The sequence below is a fragment of the Triturus cristatus genome, chromosome 4_1, assembly GCF_964204655.1.
Source record: "Triturus cristatus chromosome 4_1, aTriCri1.1, whole genome shotgun sequence".
In the NCBI taxonomy this organism is placed as follows: domain Eukaryota; kingdom Metazoa; phylum Chordata; class Amphibia; order Caudata; family Salamandridae; genus Triturus; species Triturus cristatus.
Window position 1 is genome coordinate 1,221,013,327 of NC_140585.1, and position 23,872 is coordinate 1,221,037,198.

At 42.6% G+C, this 23,872-nt stretch overlaps 1 protein-coding gene across 1 annotated transcript in view; it reads right to left on the minus strand.

Moving 5' to 3' along the window:
• KIF5A (kinesin family member 5A) overlaps window positions 1-23,872 on the minus strand; it is an 800,696-nt gene that overhangs the window by 218,329 nt on the left and 558,495 nt on the right. Inside the window, exon 15 of the mRNA XM_085654600.1 lies at window positions 19,459-19,605. Within this exon, the coding sequence (XP_085510726.1) occupies window positions 19,459-19,605 (147 nt within the window). The remainder of the gene's footprint in view (window positions 1-19,458; window positions 19,606-23,872) is intronic.

Here is a 23,872-nt window from a genome sequence, read left to right on the forward strand (position 1 = left end):
TTTTTTCTAGACTTTCCTGCCAGTGATCACCCTTGGGTTCTCCCCCCCCTTATCTCCTCCACACCTCCTGATTCTACGATGGCGTACTACGCCGAGGACGGGCTGACCAGTAGGCTGATTATTATGATTATGGCGATTATGAAGAGGTGCCCCAAGAGCACCTGTTTGAGGAGCAGTTGGTTGAAGCCCTGGATACCAACGTCCAGGGCTCTGTGAACAGGGCATTAGTTAAAGCGCTAAAGCCTTATGCTGAACCCCTGAAGAATTATGGGGTGCGCCAGATGAAGGCGACTTTAGGCACCACATCACGACACCCCTCTGTGGGGAGCATTGCGCAAGTGGCGTCCGTTCTTGATCACGTTTCATACGGCGAACCCTTTGAATCCAAAGACTCCAACCAGTTGGTAGGGGACACGGATGAGTCATCTCCGCCTGCCCCAGACACTTCTGATTCTGACAAGGACCCGGTAGTTGCACCTAAACCGGCAAAAAAGAAACGCAAAACTCATCATGTCCAGGCGCCGCCGCCTAACAAAAATTTTCTGTTTGAGCCCAAAAACATCATCCACCCGCGTTCCACAGATTAGATTCCTTGTGTGGAAGTGGCGCATTATGTCCAGGAGAATCTTCGCCAAGGGTTTGAGAATACAGTGCGTGCCACCTTACGCTCAGAATTTCCCCGACCAGCCTTGATGGGTAAGGTGGCTGACACCCCTGAGTTGGACCCTAACATGGCTTCATTCCTAAAGAAATGTTCTAAGCATCCGAAGAAGGGTCTGGATAGAGCCTGGAGGGGGTGCCAGGATAAACTACTAGACATCTCCGGACCCATTACTAAGATCCTGGATGCGGTGGTGCACACCAAAGATACTAACACTCCGCTAGATGTGACGGAAATTTTGGAATGGGCTAGGAGGGCCCTGTGTTTTTTGGGCAATGCCAATTGTGCAATCTCAACAGAGCGCAGGCGGCCATTTTTAATGCGCATAGACCCCCAATTGGCAGACATGGCCTCCACGGAAGCTGGCACTCTGGCCAATGGTCTTTTGTTCGGCGACAAGTTTGTGAAGGAGCTAGGTAAATACGTCGCCACTTTCTTTGTTTTAGATAAAGCCCAGGTGAATATTAAGAAAGTCTTCAACGCTGGCCTTTTTACCAGGGTCGGTCGCTACAGAGGTCGAGCGTCCGGTCGTGGATTCAATCAGGCCTCCAGAGGTTCCGAGCAGAGAGGCAGAGGAGGGGCCCAAAGGTCTAACTCCTACCCCACCAGAAATCGTGGGGGTCGTGGCAGATTCCAGAAAGGGGTCTACCGAGGGCATGGTAGCGACAGAGATTCCTCATTTACAGGTAATTCTGCCTCAGTGTGGGGATGTCAAGGTGGGGAGTCGGATTGCTTTGTTTCAGCACAAATGGAGAACCCTTACGTACGACCCTTGGGTATTACAGACAGTAATCGGTTTTCAGATAGATTTTTATGCCACACCTCGACAACCACTCAGACCGCACCTACTACATTTTTCCCGAACAGAGAGGTCTTTTATAGACAGCGAAGTGGCATCCTTGATGCGGATAGGGGCAATTGTAAAAACTACGCCCCATCCTCAGGGATTCACCAGCAAAGTGTTTCTTGTTCCAAAGAAAGATCAAGGTTTCCAACTGGTATTGAATCTCAAGGAGTTCAATTCCTGGGTAGTGTATCGCCACTTCAAGATGGAGGGCATACACTTGCTCCGGGACTTGCTCTTGGAATGGGATTGGATGGTAAGGCTGGACCTCAAAGACGCTCACTTAGCGGTCCCTATTTTTCCTCCCCACAGGCGATTTCTTCAATTCCAGTGGGGAAACGACTGGTACGAATTCTCCGCTCTGCCATTCGGACTATCGTCCGCCCCGTGGTGTTTCACCAAACTCCTGAAGCCAGTGATTCAGTTCTTAAGGGAGCGAGGGGTCAGGCTTATCATCTATTTAGACGATATCCTGATATTGGACCAGAGTGTGAACACGGTTCTCCTACATCTAGCATTGACGACACAGCTCCTTCAGGAGTTGGGGTTTGTCATCAATTCCGACAAATCTGTTGTAACCCCTGCTCAGTCGATGGAGTTTTTGGGGTTTCAAGTGAACTCGGTGATGGCACAGCTTTTACTTCCACTGAAGAAGCGGGTTGCCGTCAAGAAGGAGTTGAGGAGAGCACTGTCCTCTCAGACCATTTCATTTCGGACTTTAGCCAGGTTAGTGGGCCTGTTAGCCTCGTCGATCCAGGGCATTTTCCCGGGTCCCCTTTATTACAGGGCACTCCAACGATTGAAGATCTTACATTTACGCAAGGGCCTGAGTTACACGGAACAGATTCTGTTCAGTCACGAGGCTAGGACAGAAATTTCTTGGTGGTTGGAGCACATGGACACGTGGAATGGCAAGGCCATTTTTGCGTCAGTCCCAGAGGTGGTGAGAGAATCGGATGCTAGCAGATGGGGCTGGGGAGCCCGGTGTGGCTCGGTGGAGACGGGGGCAGATGGTCCCTGGAAGAGCTGCGTCTCCACATAAATTGTCTGGAACTGTTAGTGGGTTCTTTTGCGATCAGGACTCTGTCCCGGCGGAAAGCGAGCTGTTGCATTCTCTTGCGAATGGACAATGTCTCAGCAGTACGGTATATTAATCGGGTGGGGGGCAACAGGTCGCGACTACTGGTGGAAATATCCAAGGATCTTTGGCATTATTGTCTTCTCCACCACATTTCGGTGATGGCGGAATACATTCCGGGCAGCTCCAATGTGGTGGCGGATTGGAATTCTTGTTTTCTTCAAGATTCTAGCGACTGGCGTCTTCATCCCAGGATTTTTCGTCAACTCAACGTCAAGTGGGGTCCTTGTGTGATAGACGTCTTTGCGTCCAGGCTCAATACTCAACTGCCTCTGTTCTACAGTTGGAGACCAGATCGTCTGGCGAGCAACTCGGACGCATTCCTTCAGTCATGGACGACGGGCATGCTGTATGCATTTCCTCCGTTCACCATGATTCCGAGAGTGTTAGCGCAGATCCGCAGACAGAGAGCGGAGGTGATGTTGATCCCCGTGTTGGAGAGCACAAGCGTGGATCCCAGCGGCGCTGGCTCTTTCTTGTGCATCTCCAATACGGCTGCTGTAGTTTCTGGAAACTTGGCAGATCCTCTGGGTCATCGCATCCTCTGGTTCTTCAAGACCAGTTACCGCTCATGGTGTGGAACCTTTCCGGCGACGTTGACAAGTGCCGGGAGTTTCTGAGAACACATTGTTTTTCCTATGCCAGTCATGGTCCCCATCTACGCACAAGCGATATGAATCAGCTTGGCGTAAATGGGTTAGTTGGTGTATTGAACGGCAAGGGGATCCCATGGGATCTGGAATCCATATGATCTTTAATTTCCTGTCGGAGATGGCAAGTACAGGGTTAGCCTATAGAACGGTGAACAATTTTAGTTCTGCTATCTCAGCGGGTCATCCCCACGTGGATGGAAAGCCAGTGGGGGAACACCCTTTGGTCTGCAAAGTGGTGAGAGTTATCAGGTTGGTAAATCCTCCAAAACCAAGGTATTCACAGTTGTGGGATGTGGATGTAGTGCTTCGTTTTCTTAGGACTTGGCCAGCTAACAACAGTCTATCCCGTAAGCAATTATCAGCTAAATTGACCTTATTGTTATGTTTGATTTCATGTAGACGTGTGTCTGATGTACGGACTCTGGACTTAGCAGGGAGAGTGTTCACTCCTTCAGGAGTTTCCTTTACAATTTCGAGACGAACTAAAACTAATTCTAGGTGCATTTCCTACCCTGCTTTCCCACATCATAGTAAATTGTGTGTTGTTCAATGTTTAAAATGTTATGAGGATTGTACACGTGAGTTTAGAAATTATGTCGCAGGACAATTTTTTATATCTTTACAGAGACCTTTCCGACCAGTCACTGCCGCAACTTTAGCCAGGTGGGTCACTTGGTTGTTGACCTTGGCAGGCATTGATACTGCGGCCTTTGGCACTCATTCAGTGAGAGGAGCTATGGCCTCCAAGGCTTTTGCTACTGGTTCTCATTTGGAGGACATTATGGCTGCGGCGGATTGGTCTTCTGATACTACTTTTAAAATGTTTTATCATAAGTCTATCGTTGATGTTGCTACTAATGTGGTGGGACACCTTTAAACTAGCATAATCTGAGCCTCCGTGGACTGACATAGAATAAAAAAAATTCCAGCTAGCGCAACAAGAATTTTCGATTCTATTAAGGACACGGAGGCGATGATTATCCCACCCTCGAAACTGTGTTTTCATTATGATGTTGGGCTTTGTTCCTATTACTGTTGATGTGATTTGTTCATGTAATTTTCTTGGGGTTTCTTCCCGCCCATACTTTGATGCTTTCATTTAGTGAATGGTATGTTACGGCATATATTCTCGTTTCAGGGGAACAGAACAAACCGGCGTAAAGGGCTCATATGACTTTGTAAAAGCAAAAACAACAATTGATGGACAGAATGCAGAACAGTCTCATATGACTTTGTGTCTGCATCTGGAGTGGAAATTCCGTTATCAATGTTGGGACTCATGTCGATGAAGGAATCGGTGATGTCCAGCGTTCGACAGTCAAGTTTGTGGACTGTGTTTCAAGTTTGTTTGCAAAGAAAGAGGAAGTGGTTTCTGCATGATGGACCATATATACACTGTGGACTCATAATGATTTGTGCATACTATGGAGGGGGTTGTACTTCCGGGGTATGCTCAGTTTAAAGTTGTTTCATTGGCTGCTGTTTAGCCAGTAAAGCAAAGAGAAATGCAAAAAGAACTATTGATGGACAGAATGCAGAACAATGTCATACATTCACCCCAATACAGCGATCTGGGCCTAAATCCATCGTTTTTTTTGCTCACCATGCCATTCCAGTTTGGACCCAGCCATATGCAAATCAGTCTTGACCCTGTGCCCAATGGGAACAGTCCAGCCCGAACTGCCAGCCCAGGTCCTCCCTGGACTGGAAACAAGCATCCCAGGACCGGTTTCGGAGTTTCACCCCTCTTCAGCCAGGATAGCTTGATTCCAGTGGCATGGAGAGCACGGGACTCACGTCTGAGCATACCCGTCCCACTCGGGGTGACAAATACAAAAAGAACAATTGATGGACAGAATGCAGAACAATGTCATAGATTCACCCCAGTACAGCGATCTGGGCCTAAATCCATAATTTTTTTGCTCACCATGTCATTCCAGTTTGGACCCAGCCATTTGCAAATCAGTCTTGACCCTGTGCCCAATGGGAACAGTCCAGCCCGAACTGCCAGGCCAGGTCCTTCCTGGATTGGAAACAAGCATCCTAGGACCGGTTTCGGGGTTTCACCCCTCTTCAGCCAGGATAGCTTGATTCCAGTGGCATGGAGAGCACGGGACTCACGTCTGAGTATACCCGTCCCACTCGGGGTGACAAATGCAGAAAGAAATATTGATGGACAGAATGCAGAACAATGTCATACATTCACCCCAGTACAGCGATCTGGGCCTAAATCCATCGTTTTTTTGCTCACCATGCCATTCCAGTTTGGACCCAGCCATATGCAAATCAGTCTGGACCCTGTGCTCAATGGGAACAGTCCAGACTGAACTGCCAGGCCAGGTCCTCCCTGGACTGGAAACAAGCATCCTAGGACCGGTTTCGGGGTTTCACCCCTCTTCAGCCAAGATAGCTTGATTCCAGTGGCATGGAGAGCACGGGACTCACGTCTGAGCATACCCGTCCCACTCGGGGTGACAAATGCAAAAAGAAGAGAAGCATAATCATTGCCTCCGTGTCCTTAATAGAATCGAAAATTCTTGTCGCGTTAGCTAGAACATTTTTTATTCAGGCTCAGACGAGGCAGGTGAGTACAAGAGAAAACTCCAGTTTGTTTTAGCAAGTTTGAGACTGTAGACCCTTTATTTGTGGAAGCTGAACTAAGTAATTTGAGTGCAGCTGTAGCATAATTCAGGAGTGTTGGTACCCAGTGGGTTGTTTGGTTGGTCATGTAGGATAATAGATAAAATAGTAATAGAAGGAGAATACAATATTTGTGGTAGAATGTGGACCCGGAAGTTAATATAAAATTAATTTCCGCTGGTCTGCTTTGGACTTTGGTGCCTAATATTATGATGTGAATGCCTAATCCAGGATAAAATATAGGCTATTTAGATACTTTTAGACAATACCTTCTGGGGATAGGTTTGATAGCTGGAGATTAGTTTATATGTTGGGGTTCTTACATAAATCCTATTATTTACATTTAGTTAGGTGTTTAGTGACTGTTGAAAGACAGCTCCTTACACCACTGGTGTGTTTGTATATATTCTATATGTTAGACACTGCATGCATCTACATATTAATGATTTTTTACCCTATCTGCATTTAAGATCATTACAGAGGGTTCTACACCTTACAAACACATTGGAACGAAACGTGTTCAAGATCTTTTTTCGTCCACATATTTTTCTAATGCTTGAAGAAATATTGGCTATTTGTAAGATCATATCCCAGTAAATGGCCATCTATTGATAGAACTGGAGCGTAATACGATCTGTGTGAATATCGGAATTTTGAGGGTTATCATTTTTGGCAATCTTCGAGAAACCTGTCACAGTTTGATTGGTATATGTGAATATATTGTTGATAAAGGATTATGGAAGAAAACAAACACGTTTTCTCATTTCTTGCTCTCTTCTAAAATGTATATAGGCAGGGAGTCTTGTGTGTCAGGTTTATAAATATTGTGATTGTATGGTGATTTTTGTATTTTTGCAAATATTCTATACATATAAGATGTTGAGGCCTATTTGTATACTTTTTTTAATTTTACAGCCCTGATGAAGTCATGTTGGACGAAACCCGTTGGCTGGGCAGATGTACAGTTATAAAATTACTTCAATAAAGTGCATCTGAATACAGATGAACAAGACTCCTTGATGAATAGAATTGAATACGATGGTTCAATGTATCTTATTGTACTTAAAATGAAGTAATCTACATAGAAAGATTATGCTCCTCTTCTCTATTGTTCAATATTGTTTGTGTTATGAGTGACTTCAAAGCAGTGGGGTCATGAAATGTAGAGCATTGAGGATCTATATATTGTTTTGAAATGTATACTAGTGCGACATTGAACAGCCCACACTGCTAGCATTTAAGTTTTAGAACTATATCGGACTCAATGGCGCTGTTTGCTGGTGTGTTACTTCAGGACATTTGATGGGCAGAGACCTGGAAAAATACACACACCTTTAGCAGGCATTTCTGCTTAGATGCAGCAGTGGGTCAGGCGGTGCTGTGACTTCTTTTTCAGTGATGGTGTGCTTTCTCGTTCTCCCCACCATCCTTTTAAGGGTTATGCACATTTTGTTCTTTGCATTATTTTCTTGTTTAACCCCTTGGATGCCCGCCCCTTTCCCCGCCCAGTGCCGCGCCTTGCATTAGCGGGCGGAGTTCATGACGAGCTGGACTCGTCATGGGCACAGCGCCACCGCAGCCCATGACGAGTCCAGCTCGTCATGGGCACTGAAGGGGTTAAGGAAGTGTATATATTTATGCAGTGGTGGCTCCTCCGCTAAGGTGGAGGAGCATCACCCCACTGCTTCACAGCAGTGAAGTAAAGGAAACATAAAATGATAATATCTTGCATTATTATCATTTTATGTTTCCTTCTGCTGCAGCTTTGCATTTGGGGCGGGGCTGCTTCGACAACAGAGTAGCAGGGGAGAAGTGGTTTGCCCACTCCAAAGTGCACATGACTGTTTGGCCAGCCCTCTTGAGCCGGCCAAACATTCATGTGCACTACGCATCTTCTCCATGCAGATTGCATTACAGCCTGCGTGGATATTATGCCCAGGCCCCCATTTTCTGGCTGAGTGCCGATCTACGGCGCTCAGCCCAATCACAATGCTGCCTTGCAGCACTGGGATTGGCCATAGGGAGGCTGGGAGCCGGGTGCTTCCTCTGCTTCCTGCCACGGGACAGCAGTCAGGAAGAAGAGGACGGAGAAGAGGTGGTGGTCGGCCACCACAGATGTTTTCTTTTCTTAACTTTTTTAATTTGTCCCCTTTCTCACAGGGGTGTTCTCGAGGGCAGGGCAACCTGATTGGTTGAAACCTATCTTTGGTCTCTTTTTTAAAAAAGACTATGATATGTTACAAAACTAAAGGTCCTAGGGCCTTTCTGGTCTATGTTTAATATTGCATAGCTATTTTAGTATGCGGAGGGACTCCCATCTCAACGACGGGAAATGATTCAAGCATGTGAATCTATGAAAGTTCCAATACTGGAGCAATTTATATTGCTTTGGGCAGGATTTCCCTTCTCTCCCAAGTTTCATCCTCACAGTAACAATATCTCTTTCTGACGTAGTACCCCTCTACTGTAGCTTTCCGATTTTCAAATTTTGTTACATCAATTACAGTCTTTTTAATTGATTTAGGGATGTGTGGTTAACTATGTCCAGCGCTACCGTTGTTTAAGTTGACATGGGCACACAATCACCTTTCCCACAAGCCACTTAAATCATAGCTTGTTCATATGAAAGAGAGAGCATGTTAGCAAGTATAAAGAATAAAAATAGAATCTCTAGTGCAAAATTAAACACATCAAAAAAGCTGTTAGATATTTGTTGCAAAAAATAAAATGGAATCAGCTTAATAAAAATCAGTTACTCGGAATGTGTAGAAACATACTGAAAGATTATAACTTTTTCATAATTATTGAAAGAGTGCAAAAAATAAATATGTTGCCATAAATATCTCCTTTCTGCTTGTCACTGGAAGCTAGAAAAACAGAGCAGAAGAAAGAAAAGTAATGTTTTGTTTTGCTTTAAACAGCTGCCTTATGCTCTGTGACCTAACCTGCCTTTCCCTTTGGCTGCTGGCTCTGGCAGCAGGTACTGTGACATCAGAATTCAACTATTATTATTTATTACAGTTGAGTTCTGCAGTCATTTCTTAACCGACGACTGGGTGCATCACAAGTCGACTAATAAAACATAATTAGAGTCGGGTTTTTGTACAGGGATTGAAGACTCCCATTTATTATAAATAGAAGAATAAATGAACGCACTGCCATTGATAGGGAATCGCTCCATCTGAAGAAACCCAGGTCCATGAGTCACAGCCTCAGATAATCTTCATAGTATTGGATATTTTTAACTAAATAGATTTTTAAGACTTGCCTGACCAACTTAGAAATTCGTTCTTGCATTACAAACACTGAAGAGTAGTTCAACTTCCAAATCTCAGCCTTGCATGTAACGGCTGAAGGAACATTTGTTCAAAACTCGTTACTATTTGCAGAATGAATTCTAGGGCCTGTTTGCCTGTTGATAGTACAGCTTCATGCATGGCACTAACCATCTGGACACAGAATGTTTATCTAATGCTTGATCAAAATTTCTTTTCTCAAGCTACACATAATTTCACTGTTGACCAGAAAGAATAGAAGAGCTTGTTTGACATTTGCATGTGATGAGATTGCTGAGATAGAGTGGAAAGATTCTGGAAGAATTCAGATAAATTAACGGTTTGATTGATGTGAGAATCAGAGACTACTTTTAGGAATGAAGGACACATTATCAGAACCATGGTAAATGGATCATAAGGTAAAATCCCTGATTTTGAATAACTTTATCTTAGCCAGTGTAATGGAAATAAATTAGGTAGCTATCCATGCCCGGTAACAAAGGTCATATTTATGAATGGGTTCAAAAAGAACCACTATCAGCTCCTACAGTACAGCTGCCATGAAGGCGCTGGAATGCTATCTGATTGAATGTTTCTTTTCAGGCCCGCCAATACATCATATAACAGTTATCTTTCAAAATATCTTCCAAGAAGGGAGTTTTCTACAGGTTATGCTAGTTAAAGTCCTACCTAACAGAAGAGTATGGAAACCCTGATTTTTCCAGGTGAATAATATACAGCGCCAAACTTCCTCTTGGCAGGATAGTGGACAACAGCCGTTAATCCAACACCTAATATAGAACCTCTTCCCTTTGAGAAAAAAAGCCCTTGAAGAGGCACAAAGAATGGCAGAACCAAACTAGAGTTAAAGGAGACAGGTATTTCTTAAATGAACATTTCTCTCTTGGAAAGAGGATCTGACATTGATGGCTACTTGAAGGTTGGGGCTAGAGCTAGATGTAGAAGGTGTGGGTACAGCTCTGTATCACCCAGTGGAAAGCAATAAAAGAACATTGTAGAGACATTGTCCCAAAAAAACAAGATCATTGGGCATAGCAAGTGTATGGGTGGAAAAGCATGCAATCATGCCTGTACCAAGTGATCAAAAGAGTACTCCAGATACTATGCAATACTGCAAATGTTGGTTGCCTTTATATGCTGTCGAAGGCTATGTTACATGTCATATTGCTTTAAAAATATGTCAATAAAATGATTCTTAGTAAAAAAAAAATAGTACTCCAAAAGGACCTCCAATGTGGAAGAATGGGTACACAAAACCACAATTTGTGTTTGCTTCTGTGGTAAACAGATCTATGCCTGCCTTTCCCCTTCTGTCGAACAGATTTTGCTATACATCTGGATGAAGTTTCTATTCATGTTCTAGTGACAGTTACTGGTGTAAATTGTCCATTTACTGCTTGTGGATATCTTGGTAAAAAAGCCTACTGCGCCATCATCTCCAGAATTAAAACTCCTGAAATTCCTTCAACAGCAACTAGTATATCCCCTGCACACTTTTTGCATAGATCCTGCTGGTTGCTTGTAGAAACTCAAACATCTCTTTGTGTGTTGAGAGCAAAGCATGACTATCCTGTCATACAAATCTTATTTTCACCCTACTGACATCCAATAGAGGGTCTTCTAGAGTTCTTAGAACTTTCACTGTCAGATCTTTGTGTGGGCTTCTCAACCTTCAAAAAGGCATCCCTGACCACCAGTACCTTTTGCAAAGAGAAGCTGAAATGGACAACTCTTTGCAACATTATTCATCTTTGCCATACCGTTACAAAGCCTCTTTTACTAGCCAGTTGTCCAGGTAAGATAAGATGTGAAATCCGTGGCATTACTGCTAAGGATTTAAAGAACACTATATCACAGTGCATTAACCATCTGCAACCCAGCTTCCTCTCCTATTATCTGTCGGCTTTATGCTTGTCTATGACCATGTACAGTGCTCAGCTACCTTTTGGCTAGGTGTGTGCTATAGAAATATCATATGCATGCATCCATAAATACACAAAATGCATACTCTGGACTCAAATTTCTTTTGTATAAACCAATTTTTATTGTTTTTTTAAATTTCTTTGACATTCAGTACAGTCTGTTCCAGGTTTAGCACACTGTAAGTATTCATACACCGTAACATGTCAATCTTATTCCCAAGCCAGTCGTCAATCATTCTACAGCATAAAATATTTCCACCACTTACCCCAAATCTAGGTATGCTATTGTTGACACCCACCAGCTTGATAGATTGGCTGATCCATTTTAGCACACTGGTCCACCCGCACCCGCCATTCGGCCTGGGTGGGGGGGGTTGATGAGATTTCCGTTTGCAGGCAATAGCCCTCTTGGCAACCACTATGGCCACCTCCACCATTGTCCGTTCGCAATGGGGACCACCAATGTCTTTCAGTGTGCCAAGCAATCCCACCTGAGGGTCAGATCCACAGATCTGTCCAGGATCTGAAATAGTGTATTTTCGATTCCTGGCATTCTGGGGGGTGGAGGGCATAGCATATGAAAGAAATTTGACTCCACCTGATTGCAGCGGAAGAAAGTGGGCTGGGGTAATTTCCTTCATTGAATAGGTGGTGTGTAAGTAGTCTAGTTGGATTAGACGCATTTTGGAAGAGATTACTATTTCTCGGGAAGCCATCAGGGCATCTCGCCAATCTGTATCTTCAGGAGGACCGGCTAATTCCTCCCATTTTTGTTTCAGGAGTAGGAAAACTTCAGGGGCATTGAGTAATAAAGTGTGCTATGTGTGGGATATTACTTCATTTTCCAAGTGGCGCATGACAAGTTTAGCTTCAAGAGGGCTATAGTCAGGTAGCTCATTAGAGTCTCACAAATGGTATGGTAGGGCATGGTGGAGCTGCAAGTATTTATGAAATTGTGTGTGGGAAAGGGAGAACTGATGTTGTAGGTCCTGGAAAGAGCATTTATGTCCTCCTTGCCAGATATCCCCTAAGACAGTAACCCAATTCTGTCCCATTTCTTAAAGCCCTCTAGTTGAGCAGTGTGGTGTAGCCACCTTCCCTCCCATAGTAGGGTAAGCTGTGTGAGTGTCTTGTCCCACCCCATTAAGTGCAGGACTGCCCCCAGATTCAGGATCATGTTCACTTTAAAAAACAGCTCAAAACATTTCTGTTTAACTAACTAATATCACATCATTCCTTAAGGCTCACGTCGGGACACTCCGGGGAGTATCTGTGCGTGTTATAAACTGCATTAACATAACATAACAGACGTTAATGACCTCTGCAGACCCATCCGGGAGATGAGGGGGGATGGGATCGCCATACAGCAGTCCTAATATTGCGTCCAGACCTAAGCTTGAAAGCTCCAGTTGGTACTTTGGGTCATCCCTTCCCCTGGTCAACCACTCATTGCTTACCATCAACTGGGACTCCCAGTAATACAGTTTGATGTCCGCCATACCCACCATCCCGTTGTACACTGACTGTCTACATTTGTGCAGTGCTATGCGAGGTGGCTGACCCGCCGGTAAAAGTTGTGAATCAAGCAGTTTAGTTTCTGAAACCTGTGATTAGGGATGTCAAATGGAAAATGCTGGAGAGTGTACAGACTCTGATTTTAATCAGAATTGTAATACCCTGAACTGAAAGAGCTAGTAAACCTCTTACAAGGATAAGAATGGCTGCATCTTGTAGATCTAGGATAACCATGTAATAAGCTTGCTGTAATGTAGAAACTTGTTCAGATGTCTTAAATCCAGGAAAGTTATATTTTCTTTTTGAACCCTTCTTTATCACAAAAAATGCAAATGTTCTCTGCACTCTTGGTAAAGCATGTGATCCATAAAGTCTTACATTAATAGTTTGTGAACTTCTGGAAACAGCAAGGTGTTAATGATGCCCCAGATAAGGTAGAATTTTGAAGGAAATTGAAGACTGTGATCATAAGACTTCATCTCATGCGTTCGGATATCTGTTATGCATTGTGAGCTTACTGTCAAAACACAAGTGAGTCACTTTGACTACGCCTAGGTCAATGCCCAAACTGAAAAAGTTTGTAAATAAAAACGTCTTCACCCAAATCCTAAATTAAACAATAATGTACACCATGTGTATCCATAAGACATTTATGCTATAAAAAGGATGTTTCTTTAGAGAACCCCAACTCCGAAAGTTCAACATGCTTATTTTGTGGAAGTGCTTCATGGGGCACTCTTCACAGAATCATCATCCTAACGAGGAAACATCCCATTTTGAGGGGGGACATATTTTTCCTCTCTAGAAGGTACAGGGCAAACCTCCTCTATCTGTCTGTAAGAGTCTTTGAAGGAAAAGTTGTTCATATGTTACAGCCTGAGTCCTTGGGGTTTAGGCAATAAATGCATTGTAAGTGCGGATATTCAACATAGATCTTTATTTGCCATCAAGAGGAGCACGTGTTAAAAACTGATCTCTTCTTATTGGCCATGATGGGAATTGAAAATTCCTCCCATGGGCCAATAAAGATTTAAAAATACCCAGAAACTATTTACAGTGTAAAGGATTTGAATTGACTGTAGACCTTGGAAGACTATGAAGTTGTTGGAAACCCAGTGCCATTTTTAGCTAGAAGCAAAATACCACAGCTCTACCCACGGAATCCCTCACATATGACATATAATAGAAATCTGCGCTTTGGTGTCACATAGGAACAGTAGGGAGCGAAGCTCCTCTACCTCATTAGCTGATATTTGGATTGTTTTAAATGGGGAGGATGTGCTCCTAAATAAACTATGTTGTTGGACCTGTGGCCATTTTAGCCCTGTTCACAGCTATTTTCAATGTACTGGGGCTTCCCAGGAAGATGATGGGGAGTGATTCAAGCATGTGAATCTATGAAAGATGATGGACCTGATTCCCAAAGGGCTTCTGCACTAATGGTGGAGGCTTTGCAGTCATGTGAGAGTCTCCGGCATTTGGGACGGAATGTCTGCAATGAGAATTCTCATTGCGAAGATCCCGCCCCAAGTGCAGAGACTACTCCAAGACTGTGGGGCCCCTGCCATGAGTGCAGAGGTCCTTTTTGAATCGGGCCCAGAGTGTTCAAGAAATTATTATACAAGCTTAGATCATATATGCATTATTGGCAGTGCTTAATGTCATAGTCAGTAGTTACATGCGTACTATCTTGTCAATTGATTGTCTTCATCACAGATATTACATTTTTCAGGACGCAGGAAGTGTTTGGAGCTATATGATTTCAGTCGGCAGGTGCAAAAATTAAGATTGAAAGTGTTGCTAACCATGCCCAACCAAGTTGCTGCCATTCTGGGCTGCAGTGAAAGACGGAGGAGTGGTTATGGAGCAGTGTTGACTTGTCTGACATTTGACTGACTGTACTTAAGCACTATGGTATTTTTGAGACAACAGCATCTTGGGAAATCTCTTGTATCCATAGAAACCATTCCACCTTCAAAGAAAGCCTTCAAGGACATACTGCCATGTCCATGGACACATAAATGTGAGGACGTACCTTACACATGTGTGACTCTGTCCAAACGCTACTAGTCTTTCAGAGACATTGGCCTGTTGAGAAACTTTCCTTGTTTGAACATCTGTGGTTTCATGATGAAATGTGAACTGTGTAGTCTCATTGTTTCTAGTAATCCATTTAAAATAAACTCCTTATTTTCCCAAATGTAGCTTTGTTTAGGATGCTCTGGTAGTAGACAGAAGGAAGGAATGAGATTGCTTGCTTTACCTTGATTCCTTTTTTATGTCTGGTTTGTTTCGGTGCTACATATACAGGAGAGTTATTCAGAAGAAAGGTTGAGCTGCTGTTAGTATATATTTCTTGGATGTTGTGGGACTCTGTGGTATTAACATGGTCTGTATACAGTGTTCCCCTCCTCCTGATCTTGCAGTATTTCTCCATGCTTTCATTCTTTCAAATACCCAATGCTCTTGTTTTCAGTCAATGTACAGACAGTGCAGCCCTCATTTTAAGTGAAGGGTTACATTTGAATCTGTGTGCAAACAAAAGTTTGTAAAGGGATCAGAACTATGTGTTGTGGGATAATTATCACACAACAGCAGTTTTCCCCAGATAAATTTCAGCAGGTCAAATTTGCTGAAATTTAGAGGAAAAAATGGCCAGTAAAAAAGGCAAAACATGTGGAATTTAGTGTGTTAAATATTGATTTCATATGTAATGCCTCATTTTAAATTATTTGAAAACACAAAATAGGAGATATTTACCACACATGTAATAACCTCACCCTGGGCCAATGTGGTAAATACCCAACCCAACCCAACTTGCAATCAGTGCCTTAATTTTGTGAAAAAATGTAGGGCCTTATTTAGAGTTTGGTTTTCGGAATATTCCAGCACAAGTGTGGTGGATATCTCGTCCGCCGTATTACAAGTGCCATAGGCTATAATTCACTTGTGCTACAGTGATTGGAATAGCATCATCGTTTGTGATGTAGTATCCCACCTGACAAACTCTAATTAAGGCACCTAAGCTTTTAATCAAGTTTGGAAACTAGATACACACACGTATGAAAGAACTGAAATAATGTGGTTGAATCCTGACTGCTAATTAAATGACTGCGCACTTCTTGGCATGAGGTAAAGTTACCTGACTCGACTTTTGTACACCTTATCTCAATTTGTTGTTTTATACCTGCACAAAATTACTGCACATTTAACTGCGTTTGGTTTAAGGTGGATGGCACAATATAAAATTTAGGATCCAGATGAGCACTCATAAATGCTTGATCCTGAAAGAGGTCTAGAGACATTGCAGTTACTTCTTGCATGAACATGTCTCTAGACAATGATGAAACACTCATCACAGGTGCATTTATCAATGTCATGTAATTGATCGATGCTGAAGGATCCTTTGTAGTCTTCCTAATGGCTACATTTTATGTGTAATTTGGCTTTATTAGTCAAGTTTATAATGGGTGTCTTTATGGGCGCAGTAAGATTAGCTGTCGGATTATAATTGGACTCGAATTTATAGGTGTTCAGATGGGTTTTATTTATGAATTGTACCAAAAGGCTTTTGTGAAGCTCCCTTCTGATGTCCTTAATGTTAAAGCACCTTGAGTAGTGGCACTTTTCTGCATTTTTAAGTTTTCACTTTTGTCTCTCATTTAAGGGTGTCTGTGAAAACAGAACGAGAAGGAACTAGAGGAAACCCCCTACACTTGAGAAGAACCTGTATGGGGAAGCCCTTCTTGCTTGTGTCTTCTGGGTACTTCTAGCTTAAAATGTAACTGTTGGAAAGAAAAGTGTGAAGACCACAAAAACGAACATAGACTGAGAGATAGGATGCAGTTCAGATAAAATTAGCTGATGAAGAAAAGGCTTACCAGCCAATTATTAACCATGGAAAACAGAACCTATGTTGTCGTCGTCTTTCAGGGCCATAAATTTAAGTTGGCAGTTTGGTCCATTTGACACAGAGTGGTAGCTAACATATTTACTACAAACAGTTTTTGATGATACGTACATAACACCATCAACTCCTTGAAAGAAGCATGTAAATCTGAGCACACAGTCTCAATCTGCAGTGGCTGGAGGCATTGGATCATGCATGCGGAGGCATGAGAGTAGTTGAAATGGGTTGCGACTAAAGGCAAAGATATCTGATACTTATGAGGAAATGTCAGCAGGGAAATATCCTCCTCTGGAGTTTAAAAAAGAAGCTGGACTTGGTGAAACTTAGAATTTAAGCTTCAAAGGAAAGGGGTTCATCAATTAGCATGCCTAGATTTTCTACCAGATGGACTGAACTCAGGTACAGTGAAAATGGGTCCAGTGTAGCCCAAGGTGCAAACAACTTCCACTTTTGTCTCTTGGTTCTAAATGTCTGAACATTACTAGTCACTTTTCGTATCTTGGGGTTATCGTCTCTGCTCGAGGGTCTTGGGCACCCAACATTGTGCACCATCGAACCAAACTATGCAGCCTCCCACAACCAGCAGGGAGTGGTTCTCTTGCCCCCTTATTACAAATATACAAATCACAATGTATCCCTATTGCTATGTATGGGGCAAAGGTATGGGTTTCCTCGCACTGCGAGGCGATCCGGCTAGAAGAGAATAGATTCTGTAGGAAACTCCTGTCATTCCCCATATCATCATTGCATTTTATATGCCATCAAGAACTTGGGCTTCCCTATTTAATAGATTGGATTAAAGCCCAGCCTGCATTATTGTGGCTTGCAATCTGAAAGAACGCAGAGGATGCCTTATCGAAAGAAAATATATTGGTCATCTTTCCCTTGATAGAGGACTTCACATCCCTTGGCTGGCTTATGTGAAGTCCGACTACTGTAAGATTGGTATGCATTCTGCCTTTTCGGAACCGCTAACTTGTAGTAGCCTAAACAAAATGGATGTCAAACGAGCACTCTATAAATCTGAGTACACTCGACGACTAAGGGAAAACCAATGTTGTTGCCCACTTAAACATGATTTCATTTGACTTTTCCACAGACTATCTTTGGTGTGCATGGGGCCCTTGGGAATGTTCCTTATTATTCCGTTTCAGATCAGATACAATAAAATATGTTATGTTTCTAACTGTTCTTCACTCAGAATCTTGATGTGAGGCCCTAGCCCTGCAATGATGTATAAGGCTAATCAATGCTACATTTTACATTCTTTTGCAATTTTTTTGTAAAGTACACCAGACTCTTTCTAATTCAGTTTTTAAAAAAAGAATTGTGATGACATTAGACAATGTTGGCCTGCTTTTAGATTTTTACTTCAATTATCCGATGATGAAGCTGTTTTGTACATTGGGACCTTTTTTAAGAATGCTGTACAAACCTGCAGTTCTATGTTGTATTAATCTCATTGCAAGTATTGCCATATGGCGCTTGCTTTTAATCATTTTATCTTGTATTGTGTTTTCTCATTTTATGGATTGTATGTTTTTATCTCTGTCCTGCATGATGCTTTTAAGGACGCTGCTGGCATCCGAATAAAGTTTTGAATTGATTGATTGGGTCCAGTTATTATGATCTAAACTGCCCAAGACTTTGTTAGGCAGAGGAGCATTTGTATGGATTTTCGTCGTCGTCTGTGCCTGAATTTTAGCCCAGCTGAATCTCATCACTATGTTGAGAGGAACGGCGGCCTATTTTACAACAGACTCACTTCGGGATGAAACACGCACAAAGGTAAAGGGGGAGTTAGACCACACCAATGTATCTGGCAGAACCACATTCTCCATATGCTCTCTAGGATAGGTATTGCTAGGTAGGAGTACAATTATATGTATTCATATAATCAATCTAATAATTATATTGGTTGAATTATTTATCTTTTTCGCCATTCTTGTAATGCTGGTTACAATGTTCTGCTTCCTTCTAATAATCATTGCAGCACACTTATTTTATCGAGGAATCCAATTGCTTCAATAAACGTTTGAAATGCCAATTTGTGTATTTTTCATGTCTCCCTTTGGGCATGCCTGAGTTAACAACAAAAGGGTAGATCTGTTTCCACAATTTCCTTGGGGGGATTAGGGTTGTCATCTTCTGAGTTTGCAGATCCCATCAGGTACCCTTATAGGTTTACAGGTCCAGATGGCACACTGGGAGCTAGTCAGGAACCAGGTCAACATATTCTGATGGTATGAGTGGACATAGTCCCCATAGTTTTGAAGCTTATGTTGCCTGAACACTGAGTGATACTAAATTAATAGCTCCCAAAAAAAGTGAACTCTTACAGTGCAAGTTTGTTCCAGATGCTTCACTCGTAGCTTGGGAGATCCTATTAGGCTAGAAGAAGAAGTCTTCAAGCCACCCAGTATTGGAGTCACTTTGGTGAGTAACCTGTACCATTCCACCACAGCTTCTTTTGAACTACTGAAAATCAGCATCCCTTGCCCACTTTCTCCTCACATTTTACTATCAGTTCGAGAATAATTTGATTACAGAGAGACTGCTCCCCAATATTATATGTAGTTATCTCCTTGCTACCAAATTCACCTACAGAGACACTGCCACGATATCTTTTGCACACTGCTTACATTTTCAAACAGGTGGACCATACCTTTTCTCGTACAGTGCAATAAAATAGTGAGATCCATGAAATAAACTGTATATGTGGTGTGAAAACTCATTCATTGATTAATTCAAATAACATAATGTGAGCATGCCTCTTTTGCTCTTGTGTGGTGAAAGAGCAGCATCGAACTTTAGTTCTCTCCACTATATTTGTGTGTAAGAACCAGCCTAAAATTCCATGTTGTTTGACCATCACTCACCAGTTTAAATTCTCCATTGCCCACGATCATGCTGAACTCACTCAGATCCTTCATCAAGCCATTCAGGACCTCAGCTATGCGCTTCCGCTGGTGGCTGCTGAACTCCTGCATACGATGCAGCTCAGATTCCAAAGAAAGCATTGTGGCCTGTAAAAGCAGAATAGCAAAGGAATAACATGCAAAATTGTTCTGAATTGCATAAATACCCAAAAGAAGTCAACCATAACACCCAGGTACCATGCTGTTTTCTGCATGTAGTGTTGTTAGGTTGTTAGAACAGCTCTAAATAAGCTGCTCCACAACTTATACCAAGTGCAATGCATTATATTTAAGGAATTTGTGATCGATATATCCATCTTCTAGAACATTCAATAAAGGAAAATGATACCTGCTTTGACCTCTGCAATCCATGACTGAGAAGGACGCTTATTAAAGTAGTGTCATTAGCTAAAACCCAGGACAGAGCAGACAGACACCAATACAACAGTGACACCCCATGTATACTCAGGGAATACCACTGTTGATGTCCCAGAATAAGAAGTTTGACTCTGGCGCTGTCTTACATTTCGGAAGGAGAAGGCCAGCAGTGGTGGAGCAGTGACTGCCAGTACGCACTAAGAATATAGACTGGATGGAGTACTCAGGGGACTGACAGTGACGGCCACTGGCCAGTTATAGTGTGGTATTCGCAGACACCCTCAAGGAAGCAGACTGTGGAGCAGCAGCGAACACCCAAGAACCAAGTCACAATATGGCATCTGCTGAGATTAGGAAGAAGGAGACTCATACAGTCACAATAGTGTAAATTTGTACCCTATGAAAGTAATGTATGGTCTATAAGGAAATTGCATGGGTTTTTATCCATTTTGAGAGGGCCTCATTCACAATAACACAGCACAACGGCTAGAGTAACTGCAACTTAATCACTTTCAAGATCAAGACACCTATCAATGATAACACTTCCAAGACCAAAAACCAACAAAAACAAATGCTCATACAGACGATGGAAAAAACTAGACATCCACCAACTCAACACCCACCTTGAAAGAACCCAAATAAACATGTGGCCAAAAGACATACACACCGTTTACAACTGGATTCACTGCACTGGACAAACAGATAACAACAAAAAACACATCTTGACCACAAAAAGAACACCCATCTGTTAATGACAAAAGCAAAAGATTGAAAATACAACTCAAAGCAAATGGAGAAAATCAGGAGATGAAAGAGACAAAAGCACATTACACCACTATAACAGAACCTACAATAAAGCTATCAGAATTAGAAAAAGACACTATTGCTTCACATGCAGAACTGAAGCAGACTGCCCTTCTAAAGCACTCTATAAAATTCTAAGAGAATTCCACCATCCAGAGTGCCTATACACAGAAATACCACGATCATAAGACTTCTGTGACAAAATCTCCAATGAATAGATCTAAAAGATTAATTAGATTGAAAATTACCTTAACCCCTTCAGTGCCCGCCCCTTTCCCCGGCCTGTGCCGGCCGTTTCATTAGCGGGCGGGGTTTATGACGAGCTGGTCTCGTCATGGGCACAGCGCCACCGCGGCCCATGACGAGACCAGCTCGTCATGGGCATTGAAGAGGTTAAGGAGAACGCAGCAACACCACAACAGCACATTACCTAACCACCATAGAAAGAGACAACAATAACCATCCATCAATGAATACTTTCAATACCATGTCACAAAAAGATTTCCATGATATAATCATTGCAGCCTGACCAACCGGATCACCTTCAGACCTAGCACTGGCAAATAACTTTAAAGATATTCTTTGCTCAACCTGTGCATGGGAGGTAGCCAGATGGCTACAAAAAAGTCCCTGGAACTTGGTTCATTCCCAACTGAGCTGAAACCCTCATACATTAGACCTCTCCTCAAAAAGAAAAACTTCGACCCAGCAAATTACAGAGCCCAGATCAAATGGACCATTGTTAGGAAGAAAAATTGGGAGAGTAGTGTTTACTCAACTCTCTAACTTTACAGAACATTATGGCATAATGTAAGACCAACACTCTGGCTTCAGACCAGGCAGAAGCACAGACCCAGCCCTCATATCCATCTTGGATGATCTAAAACTCACTCTGGACAAGAACATAGTATCTGTCTTGTTGCTAATGAATTTATCATCTGCATTTGACACTATCCACTCAACAACAAAGACCCCTTGATCTCAGAATCTGTGAAAAAGCTCTAAAATTGATAGCTTCATAACTCACAGACAAAGTGTAGTCTACCTATCACCTTTCACATCACCTCCTTACACACAACACTGTGGCCTTCCTCATGAGTCCATCATATCCCCTCTATTATTCAACATCTACATTAACCATTACCAAATCCAATTAAATTATACAGATTCTCCTGTCATAACTATGCAGATGACACCAAAATTATTTTTTAATGGATAGTCCCGAAGAACTCTACAATTCACAACTTGATGACAGCCTCCCTGCCAGAAAAATATGGATGACTAATAACCAGCCGTGGTCTGTGCAGGTAAGAGCGGTGGGCCTCAGTTGGGGGGATTTCGACATACAACGAGGGAAAATGTATTATTTATTTAATTTTCCCTCGCTGTCGTATGTTGAAATATTACCCCCCCCCCCCCCCCCCCCCCGGCCCAACAGCCCACTGTTCTAACCTGCACGGACCGCGGCTGCGAATAACGGTCTAAAGCTCAATACTGCAAAGACAGAGATTATGGCCTGTGGACAATGACAAAAGTACCAGCCTACAGGCATGTGGCCCAAGGAACTTGACCTATCCTTGATACAACATGTTAACAATGTAAATAAGAGTGCTTTCTACACAAAGAAAACACCACGTTGCATCTTCCCATACCTTGCATACTGACATAAACTGTAAGCCATCCTCACACTTGTAATCTCCAAGCCTGACTATGCCAACTGTGTATAAATTGGCACATCTGCATTCATCATGCGCAAAATACACCTCATTCAAAATGCTGACAGAAGGTTTTTTCTCCACTTTTACCCAAGAGAATACATGACTACAGTCCTGCAATCATTCCGCTGGCTAGCTATAGCTAGAAGGGTGATCTTCAATGAACTCTGAATTGTCCACAGAGTCTCTTAAGAAAATGACTGCTATACCCACAAATTAAATTCAAGCAATAAAACCCCATAAAATACTGCAATCCAGGCTTGTGCCACTTTTCAACACACCAAAACTACCATTAAGTAATCCGTAGAAGGCACTACTTTCTCAGTTCAGGATGCCAACCTCTGAGACTCACTACCAGCCAACATTAGAAGCACCCAGGAGCATATACACTTCCCAAGACAGTTGAAACCATGGCTGTTATATAGATAACTTCACCACCCACACCCCCGAAAACAATGGCACCCTTAAGAGCAATCCTCAGCTTTCAATCAACGAGTTGGAAACAACTCAACCACTAAACTGCTTTCGATATGAAGGTAAGCTAAGAAAGGCTGACCTATGGTTCACCATGGCTTTATATAGTTGTGTACTTGCATAAATAATAGGTATGGCTCACAATAATACTTAGGCCAAATATGTAGCGTTCACCAGAAAAATGTAACTTATACCTTTTAAATTTACAGAAAACATATATGCTATGCACTGTACAGCCAAAATAACAAACATTACCGAATAAACAGCCATGGAATAAATGAAGGGATCCGTCACACATTGCTAGACAATTTGGATGACTTTAATACAGTCCACCACTGCTTCTTCCAAATGTATATTAAATGTGACAGCTTCCCTAGATCTCACTAAGACACTCAGATATGGGAGGATAATAAAAATGTCCTCCCAACAAATCTCTCCACTTCTCCCTCCGTCCAACCATGCCAGCTCAGGGCCACAATTATACACACAATCTCAGATTAGAAAACCCAGAGCAATAACCAACTAAGGAGACTATATCATAAGAAATGCCATAAAGGGACCAGCAGAGCTGTTCAAAGCAACTAGCATACTGGAAACCACAAAACTGCGTGCTTATCTCTCGCCCATCATTATCCAACATACTGCTACACGATGGTCATCATGCATGACATGGAAACACTTCCCACATAGGATCCAAACATAAACAAAATCCTTCCAACCATGCACCCAACATGATCTATTGTGCTACCCATGCAGACTAGCAGTTCAGCTCTCCACATAGGGGTAGTAATTGCTCTATAAAATGCTGCAATGCAATACAATACAACACAATACTGGCACCTAAATGACAGTCCAATTATAGTACTAAGTGAGATCTCAGAATGTATTTGCAGGCTGCTATCCCGGGAGTGGGGAGGGCTGGAGGAGAGAGGGAATCACTTTAGGAACCTTCCTGCTAGATAAGGGAAAAGATCAGAATACTGGCTAAATAGGGATAGACTCCT